This window comes from Erinaceus europaeus, chromosome 21 (genome assembly GCF_950295315.1).
Source record: "Erinaceus europaeus chromosome 21, mEriEur2.1, whole genome shotgun sequence".
NCBI classification, from domain to species: Eukaryota; Metazoa; Chordata; class Mammalia; order Eulipotyphla; family Erinaceidae; genus Erinaceus; species Erinaceus europaeus.
The window spans coordinates 33,976,231-33,989,889 of record NC_080182.1 but is presented as its reverse complement, the minus strand read 5'-3'; the positions used below and the strand labels follow the sequence as shown (position 1 = coordinate 33,989,889).

Here is a 13,659-nt window from a genome sequence, read left to right as displayed (position 1 = left end):
TGAGAGCAGAGTGGCTCTGATCAGTCTCCCATCTCCTTGGCAAAGAAAACAGGCAGTTGGGAGACCAGGCGCAAACCCCCCCCCCCCCCAGCAACCCAATCCAACCATGCTGGTGCACCGGGGGTGATGTCCCTGTGGGGGCAGATTAGAATCTGCTGGAAGCTGAAAAAGTAGCCTTGCTAATCCTTGCACTTTCCAGTCCTAAATAGGGTGAGCATTGCAGAGAGGCACAGCTCCAGTTACAGCCACTCCACTGGACCTGGGCTTCATCCAGTTAAAGGCCCTCTCTCCCTCCTTCTCTGGCTCTCGGGGCTCCCAGTTAATCATTTCCAGGGTACTGGAAGCAGCACAGGCCGGCTGGCACTGGTGGCCCCACTGGTCCTGGCCAGCCTACAACAGGCCTGCAGCACGGAGAACCATGTTGGGGCAGAGGACAAGCAACCAAGAGCTCAAGCCAGGGGTGGGTCTGCTTCCCCAGGCAGAGCAGTAAGTGCTGAATTCCTGAGATGCCCTGTGGGGGCTGGGGAGCCAGGGCTCCCAAGGTCTCCAATTGGGGGTCCTTTCTCGTGCCTGCACACCCCTCCCTCCCAGCACCCAGTTAAGGCCACCAGGTCCTCTTATGTGGCGATGCCTGAGGCCCTGGCTCCATGAAGTAAGTCCATTTTTCATGACTGGTCTTTCCAGCATTTGAAACCTAGCTTTCAGAACTTAAGAGTGTCAAGTGGAAACACCACTTCCTGGTTCCTCTGGAGACTGGACAGCTGAGCACCTCTGGGCTCATGTTCCTGCTGGGTGGCTGGGGTAAAGGTGGTTATGGCAACCCTCTAGAACGGGCATGCCCCCACGTGGCCTGATCCCTGTCTCCTGTCCTCCTCACAGTTGGCATGCAGGTGCTCTACCTTTGGGGAAACAGAAGGAAAAACACATACCTCACCAAGCATGAGGCCCTGAGTTCAAGCCCCAGCACCACATGGGAACACCATGACAGCACCAGGGGGAGCTCAAGGCTGGAAGAGAGGTGCTATGCTGTCTTCTCTTTCTGGCTGCCTAGGAATAACAATGTAAAAATACTGGCTCAGGGATACTGCTCCTTTTTTTTTTTTTACTCTCTAGGATTATTGCTGGGGCTTGGTACTAGCACTACAAATCTACTGCTCCTGGTGGCCAATTTTTCCATTTTATTGGATAGAACAGAGAGAAATTGAGAGAGGAGGGGGAGGGAGACACCTGCAGACCTGCTCCACTGCTTGTGAAGTGGACCCTCTACAGGTGGGGGGTGGGGGCTTGAATCTGGACCCTTGAGTGGGTCCTTGCACTTAGTACTATATGCACTTAACCGGGTGCCCCACTGCTCGGCCCCCAAGTGTTTTTTTTAATCTTTATTTATTTATTGAATAGAGACAATCAGAAATCAGTCAGAAATCTTTATTTATTTATTGAATAGAGACAGAGAGGGGAGGAGATAGAGAGGGAGAAAGACAGAGAGACCTGTAGCACTGCTTCACCACTCACAGAGCTATCCCCCGGCAGGTGAGGAATGGGGGCTCAAACCCAGGTCCTTGTGCACTGTGACGTGTGCTCACCCAGGTACGCCACCAACCGGCCCCCTTACTGTTCCCTTATATCATCCACGTGTGAAGTCCTGGGTTCAGCTGCTGGCCCTGTTGAGGGAGGGGAGAGGTTACCTGGGGCCTTCCCCAGCTCCCTCTCCTTTGGGTTCACCACCGAGCCTCTTGAAAGAATTGCAAGATAACACTCGTGACCCATATGTGGGTTCCAATCTTCTTTTATTAACTTATGAGGTAGAAATAGTGCAAAAGTGAAGTCAGAATGAAGAGAAGCTCAGGAGATAGAGTCCTCAATGGTCTGGAAAGACTCCTAAAAGAGGTGAGGTGGTGGTGCCCCTGGTTAAGTGCTCACATTACAGTGCACAAGGATCAGGGTTCAACCCCCTGGTCCCCATCTACAGGGGGAAAACTTCATGAGTGATGAAGCAGGGCTGCAGGTGTCTCTCTGTCTCTCTCCCTCCCTGTTTCCCCCTCCCCTCTCAATTTCTCTCTGACTCTATCCAATAATAGAAAATTAAAGGATTAAAAAAAATTTTAAAGACTTCTGAGAGGCCTCTCCTGGAGGATGTACTCTCCTTGTTAAGCCCCCCCCCCCAACACATGTCACACCTGGACCAGCTTCCCACTGGCCTGCTGGAATAGCCAGGTGTGGTTACCTCCACAAACTCCTCCACAGCGTGCAAAGGCATCCTCTGTGCTCAAGTTCCCAGCTTTTTTTTTTTTTTTTAATATTAGTAATTATATAGTTCAATATTCACTCAATTCACTTTTTTTTTTTTGCTTTGCGTTTCTACTTCTTTCTTTTTTTTTTTTAACATGCATAACATTCCCCAGATTCCCATTTAACAATACAACCCCCACTATTTCATTCATCATTTTTCATGGACCTGTATTCTCCCCACCCACCCACCCACCCCAGAGTCTTTTACTTTGGTGTAATACTCCAATTCCATTTCAGGTTCAACTTGTTTTCTTTTCTCATCTTGTTTTTCAACTTCGGCCTGAGAGTGAGATCATCCCGTATTCATCCTTCTGTTTCTGACTTATTTCACTCAACATGATTTTTTCAAGGTCCATCCAAGATCGGCTGAAAACGGTGAAGTCACCATTTTTTACAGCTGAGTAGTATTCCATTGTGTATATATACCACAACTTGCTCAGCCACTCATCTGTTGTTGGACACCTGGGTTGCTTCCAGGTTTTGGCTATTACAAATTGTGCTGCCAAGAACATATGTGTACACAGATCTTTTTGGATAGCTGTTTTGGGTTCCTTAGGATATATCCCCAGGAGGGGAATTGCAGGGTCATAGGGTAGGTCCATTTCTAGCCTTCTGAGAGTTCTCCAAACTGTTCTCCACAGAGGTTGGACCAATTGACATTCACACCAGCAGTGCAGGAGGGTTCCTTTGACCCCACACCCTCTCCAGCATTTGTTACCTTTTCTGATGTGTGACATTCTCACAGGAGTGAAGTGATATCTCATTGTTGTCTTGATTTGCATTTCTCTGACAATCAGAGACTTGGAGCATTTTTTCATGTGTTTCTTGGCCTTTTGGATCTCTTCTGTGGTGAATATTCTGTCCAAGTTCTCCCCCCATTTTTGGATGGGGTTATTTGTTGTCTTGTTGTTGAGTCTGGCAAGCTCTTTATATATGTTCGTTATTAAACTCTTATCTGATGTATGGCATGTAAAGATCTTCTCCCATTCTGTGAGGGGTCTCTTGATTTGGGTAGTGGTTTCTTTTGCTGTGAAGAAGCTTTTTAATTTGATGTAGTCCCATAGGTTTATACTTGCCTTAGTCTTCCTTGTAATTGGATTCGTTTCATTGAAAATGTCTTTAAAATTTATGCGGAAAAAAGTTCTGCCAATATTTTCCTCTAAGTATCTGATAGTTTCTGGTCTAACATCCAAGTCCTTGATGCACCTGGAATTTACTTTTGTATTTGGTGAAATACAGTGATTCAGTTTCATTCTTCTGCATGTTTCAACCCATTGTTTCCAACACCATTTGTTGAAGAGACTCTGCTTCCCCCATATAATAGTCTGGGCCCCTTTGTCAAAGATTAGATGTCCATACGTGTGGGGCCTCATTTCTGGGCTCTCAATTCTATTCCACTGGTCAGTGTGTCTGTTCATGTTCCAGTACCAAGCAGTTTTGATGACAATGGCCCTATAATACAGTTTGAGATCTGGCAGTGTGATGCCTCCGGTTCTGTTCTTTTTTCTCAAGATCGTTTTGGCAATTCTAGGTCTTTTCTGGTTCCAGATAAACATTTGTAGCATTTTTTCTATTCTCCTAAAAAATGTGCTTGGGATCTTGATGGGGATAGCATTAAATTTGTAGATGGCTCTGGGTAATATATTCATTTTGATGATGTTAATTCTTGCAACCCATGAACATGGAATATCTTTCCACTTCTTTGTGTCTTTTTCAATTTCTTTGAGTAGTGACTCATAATTTTCAGTATACAAGTCTTTCACTTCCTTGGTTAGATTTACTCCTAGATATTTTATTGTTTTTGTTGCTGTAGTAAAAGGAATTGATTTCTGGATTTCAATTTCTTCTAACTTAGTGTTTGCATAGAGGAATGCCACTGACTTTTGAATGTTAATTTTATAGCCTGACACATTACTGTATTGCCTGATGATTTCCAAAAGCTTCTTGATGGATTCCTTAGGTTTTTCCATGTATACTATCATGTCATCTGCAAATAAGGAGAGTTTGACTTCTTCTCTTCCAATCTGTATGCCTTTAATTCCTTGCTCCTGCCTGATTGCTATGGCAAGAACTTCCAACACTATGTTGAATAGTAATGGTGATAGTGGGCAGCCCTGTCTAGTACCTGATCTGAGGGGAAATGCTTCCAGTTTTTCACCATTGAGTATGATGTTGGCTGTAGGTTTGCTATATATAGACTCCACTATCTTCAGGAATTTTCCATCTATTCCTATTTTTTGTAATGTTTTGATCATAAAGGGATGTTGTATTTTGTCAAAGGCTTTCTCTGCATCGATTGATATGACCATGTGGTTTTTGGTCTTGCTTTTGTTGATGTGGTGGATCACATTGATTGACTTACGTATATTAAACCAACCTTGCATGCCTGGGATAAACCCCACTTGGTCATGATGAACAATTTTTTTGATATACTGCTGTATCCGGTTGGCTAGAATTTTGTTCAATATTTTCGCATCTATGTTCATCAGAGATATTGGTCTGTAGTTTTCTTTTTTGGTTGTGTCCCTGTCTGCTTTTGGTATTAGGGTGATGTTGGCTTCATAGAAGCTGGGAGGGAGAATTCCAGTGTCTTCAATATTCTGGAAGACTTTTAAAAGTAGAGGTATTAGTTCTTCTTTGAAAGTTTTGTAGAATTCATTTGTAAGACCATCTGGTCCAGGACTTTTATTTTTGGGAAGATTTTTGATAACTGTTTCAATTTCATTAGCTGTGATGGGCCTGTTCATGTTATCCACTTCCTCTTTACTCAGTTTTGGAAGTTGGTAGGTATCTAGGAAATCATCCATTTCTTCCAGGTTCTCTAGCTTGGTGGCATATAGTTGTTCATAGAAGCCTCGCATGATATGTTGAATTTCTGCAGTGTCTGTTGTGATTTCTCCTCTTTCATTTACTATCCGATTAATTTGGGTCTTCTCCCTTTTTTGTTTTGTGAGTCTGGCTAAAGGTTTGTCGATTTTGTTTACTCTTTCGAAGAACCAACATTTACTTTCATTGATCTTTTGTATGGTTTTCCTATTCTCAATGTTATTTATTTCTGCCCTAACTTTAGTAATTTCTGTCCTTCTGGTTGCTTTAGGATTCCTTTGTTGTTCTTCTTCTAGGTCTTTGAGATGTGAAATCAGGCTGTTTATTTGTGCCTTTTCTTGTTTCCTAATGTGTGCTTGTATAGCTATGAACTTCCCTCTTAGGACTGCTTTAGCTGTGTCCCAAATATTTTGATAGCTTGTGTCTTCATTTTCATTGAACTCTCGAAACATTTTGATTTCTTCCTTGATTTCCTCTTTGACCCAGAAGTTGTTAAGAAGTGTACTGTTGAGCTTCCACATTTTGGCAGTTACTAATCTTTTGTTGATTGTTAAATGTTAGTTTAATTCCACTGTGGTCTGAGAAGATGCTTGGGATGATTTCAGTGCTCTTGAATAGGCTGATGCTGTCTTTGTGGCCTAACGTATGGTCTATCCTTGAGAATGATCCATGTGGATTTGAGTAAAATGTGTATTCCAGTTTCTTGGGATGAATGACTCTGAAAATGTCCAATAGTTCTAGTTTATCTATCTCTTCATTTAGCTCCCTTATGTCTTTACTGATTTTCTGCCTGGATGATCTGTCAAGTTGAGATAGTGGGGTGTTGAAGTCCCCTACTATGATTGTGTTACTGTTAATATATTGTTGTAGCTCTTTCAGTAGAAGTTTGATGTATTTAGATGGCTTCTCATTGGGTGCATAGATATTAATAATTGTTAAGTCCTCTTGATTGACTGATCCTCTGAGCATTAAGTAGTGTCCATTCCTATCTTTTTTAATCTTATCTATTTTAAAGTCTATCATGTCAGATATGAGAATAGCTGTTCCTGCCCTTTTTTGTGGGCCATTGGCTTGAATGATAGTTTTCCATCCTTTCACTTTAAGTCTGTGTTTGTCTTGTTGAGTTAGGTGAGTTTCCTGTAGACAACATATTGTTGGGTTGTGTTTTCTGATCCATCTTCCTACCCTGTGTCTTTTAATAGGTGAATTCAGGTCATTGACATTTATTGATATCAAAGATTGAAGATATTTTAACGCCATTCTTGTAGAGTTTTAGAGTGTTTTGATATATGTCCTATTTGTGGTGGTCTGACTGTTTATAGGAGACCTTTCAGAACTTCTTTCAGGGCAGGCTTGGTGATGGTTGCTTCCTTCAACTGTTGCTTGTCTGAGAAGGTTTTGATGCTTCCATCTAGTCTGAATGACAATCTAGCAGGATATAGTATTCTTGGCTGAAAGCCTTTCTCATTGAGCACTCGATAGATATCTTGCCATTCTCTTCTGGCCTGTAGTGTTTGTATGGAGAAGTCTGCTGCTAATCTTATGGGTTTTCCTTTGTAGGTGACTCTTTGTTTTTCTCTTGCAGCCTTGAGGATCCTTTCTTTATCCTTATTCCTTTCCAATCTAAGTATGACATGTCTTGGTGTCTTTAGGTCTGGGTTAATTCTGTTTGGGACCCTCTGGGCTTCTTGAATCTTTATGTCTTTGGTGTTGTCTAGACTAGAGAAATTTTCAGCTATTATGGCCTGGAGAACGCTTTCTTCCTCCCCTTCTCTTTCTTCCTCTGGTAAGCCAATAATGCGTATATTGTTTCTTTTGAAGTCATCCCATAGGACTCTGTTGTTGTTTTCAGCATCTCTTAATCTCTTTTTGAGATCTCTTACTTCTTTTTTAGTTGTCTCTAATTCATCCTCAATCTTGCTAATTCTGTCTTCAGCCTCATTGATTCTATTCTCTCTGCCCTCTACTGCTTTCTGGAGTTCATCTATTTTGTTGCCCTGCTGTGATACTGTTTTAGCTTGTTCAGCTAGTTGCCTTCTTAGCTCAGCGATTTCAGCTTTCAGCTCTCTAATAACCATGAGATAATTAGAATTTTCTTCCATATTCTCATTTGTTGTTCCTGCATTTCTGATTACAATTTTTTCAAATTCTTTACTCACTCCTGTTATTATTTCCTTAGCTAATGTTTGGATGTTGAACTCGTTGTTTTGTGCTTCACCCTCTGGAGGACTTTTAGCTGGACTCTTGTTCTGGTTCGAGTCTCCAATATTTTTTCTTGTTGTTTTAACCATTTTAAATAAGTTAACAGTTTTTTCAATCCCTGAGTTGGAGTTCAGTGGTGTAAAAGCCTTTTTTTTTTTCCCCCTGTAGGCTATGGGAGCCTGAGGGCTTTTAAACTATCAATAGGCTTCTTAGCTTAATCACTGACTCCTGACCAAGAGATAAAGCAGGGTGTGGCAGAGATAATCCAGTGGTTATGCAAAGAGACTTTCACAGCCCCTCAGCTATGCCACCGAGGTATAGGTCTTCTCCTGAGTTTCCCGGTTAGATCTCTGTACCCTGGTGTCCCTCCCTGTTGCTGCTCCAGATTCTGAGGGTAGTAGCAATGGAGACTCAGAGTTGCACTTGGTGAGTCTCTGGGGAGTCCTTTCCTCCCTTCAGCTGTCCCCTTGTTGGCGGAGCAGACTGAAGGTGGTGTCTCCACTGACAAACTGTCGAACTGTTAGCAGTCACTTAATCTCTCCTTAGGCCCCTCTCTCTCCTCTCTGTCACCAGCCACGCGTGTTTGTACTCACGGGTGATTTACTGGGTTTCTGTGGTCATTCTAGTCCTGTCTTGTTTCGGTCCGGGTGGTCTCCTTTGGTATTCCTAGTTGATCCGGGAGAGGAGAGGAGAGGAGAGGAGAGAAAGTGATCTGCTGCTCGTAGCTCCGCCTCCGGAAGTCGAATCTCACGTTCCCAGCTTACATGTGTACGTGATATATTCCTGTGCTCTAATTCCCATTACACATGTGCAGACGTGGTGCAGCAAAGTGTCTGTGCTCCAAGCCTCTCCCATCTATTCCCTGACCTCAACAGCACCACAGAAAAAAGAAAAAAAAAAAAACAACTAAATTTCACCCCAGTCATTTGATGAAATTTCTGAAGTCTCAGAACAAAACAAAAAAATCGTATTTTTAGGTAATTTTTTTTCTTTTCTTCTTTCCTTTTTTAAAAATTTTTATTTTATTTCTTTATTGGGGAATTAATGTTTTACATTCAACAGTAAATACAATAGTTTGTATATGCATAATATTCTGCAGTTTCCCATATAACAATACAACCCCCACTAGGTCCTCTGTCATCCTTCATGGATCTTTTACTTTAGTGCTATATGCCAATTCCATTTCAGGTTCTACTTTTTTTTTTCTGATCTTGTTTTTCTTATTTTATTTTATTTTTTAATTTATTTCTTTATTGGGGAATTAATGCTTTACATTCAACAGTAAATACAATAGTTTGTACATGCATAATATTCCACAGTTTTCCATTTAACAATACAACCTCCACTATGTCATTTATCATCCTTCATGGACCTGTATTCTCCCTACCCACCCACCCCAGAGTCTTTTACTTGGGTGCAATATGCCAATTCCATTTCAGGTTCTACTTGTGTTTTCTTTTCTGATCTTGTTTTTCAACTTCTGCCTGAGAGTGAGATCATCCCATATTCATCCTTCTATTTCTGACTTATTTCACTTAACATGAATTTTTCAAGGTCCATCCAAGATCGGCTGAAAACGGTGAAGTCACCATTTTTTACAAATGAGTAGTATTCCATTGTGTATGTATACCACAACTTGCTCAGCCACTCATCTGTTGTTGGACACCTGGGTTGCTTCCAGGTTTTGGCTATTACAAATTGTGCTGCCAAGAACATATGTGTACACAGATCTTTTTGGATGGATGTGTTGGGTTCCTTAGGATATATCCCCAGGAGAGGAATTGCAGGGTCATAGGGTAGGTCCATTTCTAGCCTTCTGAGAGTTCTCCAGACTGTTCTCCACAGAGGTTGGACCAATTGACATTCCCACCAGCAGTGCAGGAGGGTTCCTTTGACCCCACACCCTCTCCAGCATTTGCTGCTGTTACCTTTTCTGATGTATGACATTCTCACAGGAGTGAAATGGTATCTCATTATTGTCTGTATTTGCATTTCTCTGACAATCAGAGACTTGGAGCATTTTTTCATGTGTTTCTCGGCCTTTTGGATCTCTTCTGTGGTTAATATTCTGTCCATGTCCTCCCCCCATTTTTGGATTGGGTTATTTGTTGTCTTGCTGTTGAGTTTGGCAAGCTCTTTATATAAGCTGGTTATTAAACTCTTATCTGATGTATGGCATGTAAAGATCTTCTCCCATTCTGTGAGGGGTCTCTTGGTTTGGGTAGTGGTTTCTTTTGCTGTGAAGAAGCTTTTTAATTTGATGTAGTCCCATAGGTTTATACTTGCCTTAGTCTTCTTTGTAATTGGGTTTGTTTCATTGAAGATGTCTTTAAAATGTATGCAGAAAAGAGTTCTGCCAATATTTTCCTCTAAGTATCTAATAGTTTGTGGTCTAACATCCAAGTCCTTGATCCACTTGCAATTTACTTTTGTATTTGGTGAAATACAGTGGTTCAGTTTCATTCTTCTGCATGTTTCAACCCATTGTTTGCAACACCATTTGTTGAAGAGACTCTGCTTTCCCCATTTAATAGTCTGGGCCCCTTTGTCAAAGATTAGATGTCCATAGGTGTGGGGACACCTATGGCTCTGCTCAGCTCGTTTATGGTGATGCAGGGGATTGAGCCTGGGCCTTCTGGAGCCTCAGGCCTGAGAGTCTGTTTACATAACCATTATACTATCTACCCTCTAGGTTTTTTTTTTTTTTTTTTTGGTCTGTTTACATAACCATTATACTATCTACCCTCTAGGTGTTTTGTTTTGTTTTGTTTTTTGTCCCTCAAAACACTCTTTTACTATGGATTTTAAGGATCTTTTGAAAATATAACTTATCCTGGAAAAGAACATTAATAGGAAGACTAGCATTCTGAGATTCTCATGGTAAAAAGCCCTCCCCCCTTTTCTTACGTTAACAAAATCTCAAAAGAAAAAAAGGGAGCCTTGGAGATAGCCAACCAGCCCTTGCTGTATGGGAGGCCTTGGGTTGAACTTAGCTCTGAGGGAAGCTTCATGGAGGTGGAACAGTATTGTGGGGTCTCTTTCTCTGGGTGTGCCTGTCTCTATCTGAAATAAAAGGGATGAAGAGTATGGCCCCAGAGCAATGGAATCATGCATGTGTGAGGCCCTGGAGAAGAAAGGGGGGAGAAAAGGCATCTCAGTAAAGACAGCTATAGAAAAGAGAACTTGGGAGGGGCTGGGGAGATAGCATAATGGTTCTGCAAAGGAACTTTCATGCCTGGGACGCCAGAGGCCACAGGTTCAACCCCAGCACCAGCATAAGTCAGAGCTGAACAGTTCTGTGGTCTCAGTTGGTTCTCCCCCCGCCCCATATTAAATAAAATATGAAAAGAGAACCTACCAGTCTTACAGTCTGGATACACTCACCCAAGTCAATGCTTACTAAATAAAGAGCAGCTCCCATTTCTTTTTTCCCTAAAGGGTCATTTGGACAACAGATGTTTCATTTAAAAAGAGTTGGGAGGGTAGGGGTTGGAGAGGAAGAAAAAAAAAATGCCTTCACAGATCTCTGTTCAGTTTTCAGCTGTAGGCTGAACCTGCAAAGTCTGAGTCACCGGCAGAACTGGATGTCACTCTTGACACCCCAATTAGTCACATTGATAGGGCTTCCAGGAAGACTGGAGAGCTGGCCTCCCACTCAGCCCGTCACATACACCCCCAAGAGAAGTGATGGTGGTCCAGGGCTTGGGAACAAAGCACATCTGAGAACAAACCTCAGATTCCTCTCAGCATTCCTAGAAGTGATCCAACAAGAAGAGTTCAAAAGACTCTCCTGCCTGAGACTCTGAGGTCCCAGGTTCAATCCCCTGCACAATCATCATCTAGAGCTAAGCATTCTACGGTCTCATGCTCTCTGTACTTTTCTCTCTTTAACATTACCTGTCTCTTTCTCTCTTAGAGAAATAAAATTTTAAAAAGAGGAGGAGGAGGAAGTGGAAAAGAACAGATGCCCTATGCTGGCATCGGCACACCAGCCAAATCCTGCTACCATATCTCTCTAAAGAGAAAAACTCATGAGTGACTCCTCAACAGAATGAGGCAGGTGCATTCTAAGATGTGTTTTTAAAGAGCCAGGGGGGCATTCTTCTAGTGTCAGAGGAAACCCTTTCAGTCAGTGTATGCAGGCTTCCAGAGGGAATTCCCAGCCCTATGGGAGTGCTTGCAGTTGTCTGTTTAATGGCTTAGAAAGTGAGACCCTTCACCGCTGACAAACCCTGAAAAGCTGAGTGCAGGAAAAGTTGCTGCAAAGTCACGAGTCATATGGTTGATGAAGGCTTGCCTGGATGTGCACAAAAGCCCTGGGTTCAAGACCTGCCGCCTCTTGGGAGCACCATGGATGGCACCTGGAGTTCCATGGATGGTGTGTCTCTTCTCCGTCTCTGTCCACCTGTCTCCTTCAAAGAAACAAAAAACAGGGGGTCGGCAGCACAGGGAGTTATGTGCACATGGCATAAGGATCCTGGTTCAAGCCCCCGGCTCCCTACCTGCGGGGGGGGGGGGACGCTTCACGAGCAGTGAAGCAGGTCTGCAGGTGTCTGTCTTTCTCTTCCCCTCTCTGTCTTCCCCTCCTCTCTCCATTTTCCTCTGTCCTATCCAACAATGACATCTATAACAATAATAATAATAACCACAACAATGATAAAACAACAAGGGCAACAAAAGGGGAAAAAATAGCCTCCAGGAGCAGTGGATTCATGGTCCAGGCACCAAGCCCCAGCAATAACCCTGGAAACAAACAAAAAAGAAACAAGAAATGAGAATATTGGTCAGGGATGTCGCTCACTGGTGATATCCTGCATTATCTGGGATAATTCCTTAGAGCCCTGTAAAAAAGGAAATACATAAAAGCTGATGGGTACACTTGATTAAGCACAGCACACATATTACCAAGTGCAAGGACCCGGGTTTGAGCCCCCCAACCCCCCCCCACCTGCAGGGAGGATGCTTCACAGGTGATGAAGCAGGTCTGCCGGTATCTATCTTCCTCTCCTTATCTTCCCCTTCTCTCTCAATTTCTCTGTCCTATCTAATAAAAAATTGGAAAGAAAAAAAAGGCCACCAGGAGCCATGGATTCATAGTGTCAGCACTGAACCCCATTGACAATCCTGGTGGCAGAAAAGGAAAAAAAAAGAAGCTGATGGATGAAGAAGCCTGCATCCTGGTGAGTCTGTGCCTTGGGATGGGCGCAGACTCGACTAAAAGCAAAAACCTTCAGAGCTGGGGAGATGGCTCTGTGTGTTAGAGCATCAACTTGTATTTGCAGGCCCGAGAACCCACAGGCTGTAGGTTCAATCCCTGAGGCCCCCTTAGGCCAGAGCTGAGCCCTGTTCTCTCACATTCCCTCTTTTCTCTCTCTTTCTCTGTCTTATTCTCTCACTGATAGTAAATATATCTAAAATAAATAACAGCCAAACCCTTCATGGACTTCCATCTTGGAGAAGGAAAGAAGGGACCTGGTGCCAACAGTGAGGACTGGCCACTGGAGACTTACCGCGTCACTGTGTTACTGGAAAGCTCCTGCTTCTGTGATCAGCCTCCTTGAGCTGAGTGTCTACCCCAGCCCCCTTTCCCCTTGGACACCTCAGTTTTGCAGACGGAGAGCCTCCTGGGGGTCAGTGCTGAAGCCACGCTGTTGCCTGGCCTGTCACACAGCAAAATGCAGCTGTGTCAAGAGCCATGGCTATGGCTGCCCACAGCTCCACATGCGCTTTGCTTGGTGGTCAAGAAATATGGCCCTTCAGCAAAGGGTTTGCTAGAATTCCATCTACAATGCTTTCCACTCTCAGGCTGCTTGCTACTGAAAGTGAGATTCTGAAGACTAAGCCAAAACACACCCGAAAATATTTATGCCATATAACATTAATTAACAAGAGAAGCGTTCAAAATATACACTAAAAATATCACCATGCCAAAAAAAAAAAAAAAAATTATGTATCAGCAGGTGGGAGGTAGCGAGTAAAAACAAAAACTGCGCTTGGTGGTGGCGGTGGCATTCAAGTACCTTATTTCCCTCAGTAGCTTTGTTTTCCCCTCCATGAAGGGAATGTTCTTTGGGGTAGGGGGTGTATTTTGCCTGGAGTTCATCACTAATGGGTGACAGTATGACAAGAAACATTTTAGATCCACAAAGTAACAGATGAAGAATAAATGCAGCTAGACAACGCAGGCACACATCACCTTCTCAGGATAAAGGAGGTGGAATTGGGAAACTGTGCTTGAACGCAGCCAGGGAATGTCGGCTGCTCTCGGAAGGAGTGTCTAACTGATGTTCTAAATGGCCAGCATCGAGGGGACTCCTCTCTCAGGCCAGGGAGATAGTTCGG

At 43.2% G+C, this 13,659-nt stretch overlaps 1 protein-coding gene across 1 annotated transcript in view; it reads right to left on the bottom strand.

The window, feature by feature from the left end:
- Positions 1-11,974: 11,974 nt before the first annotated feature.
- Positions 11,975-13,659, bottom strand: part of SUMF1 (sulfatase modifying factor 1) — a 71,502-nt gene continuing 69,817 nt past the window's right edge. Inside the window, exon 9 of the mRNA XM_060180791.1 lies at positions 11,975-12,060. Within this exon, the coding sequence (XP_060036774.1) occupies positions 12,028-12,060 (33 nt within the window). The 3' untranslated portion in view covers positions 11,975-12,027. The remainder of the gene's footprint in view (positions 12,061-13,659) is intronic.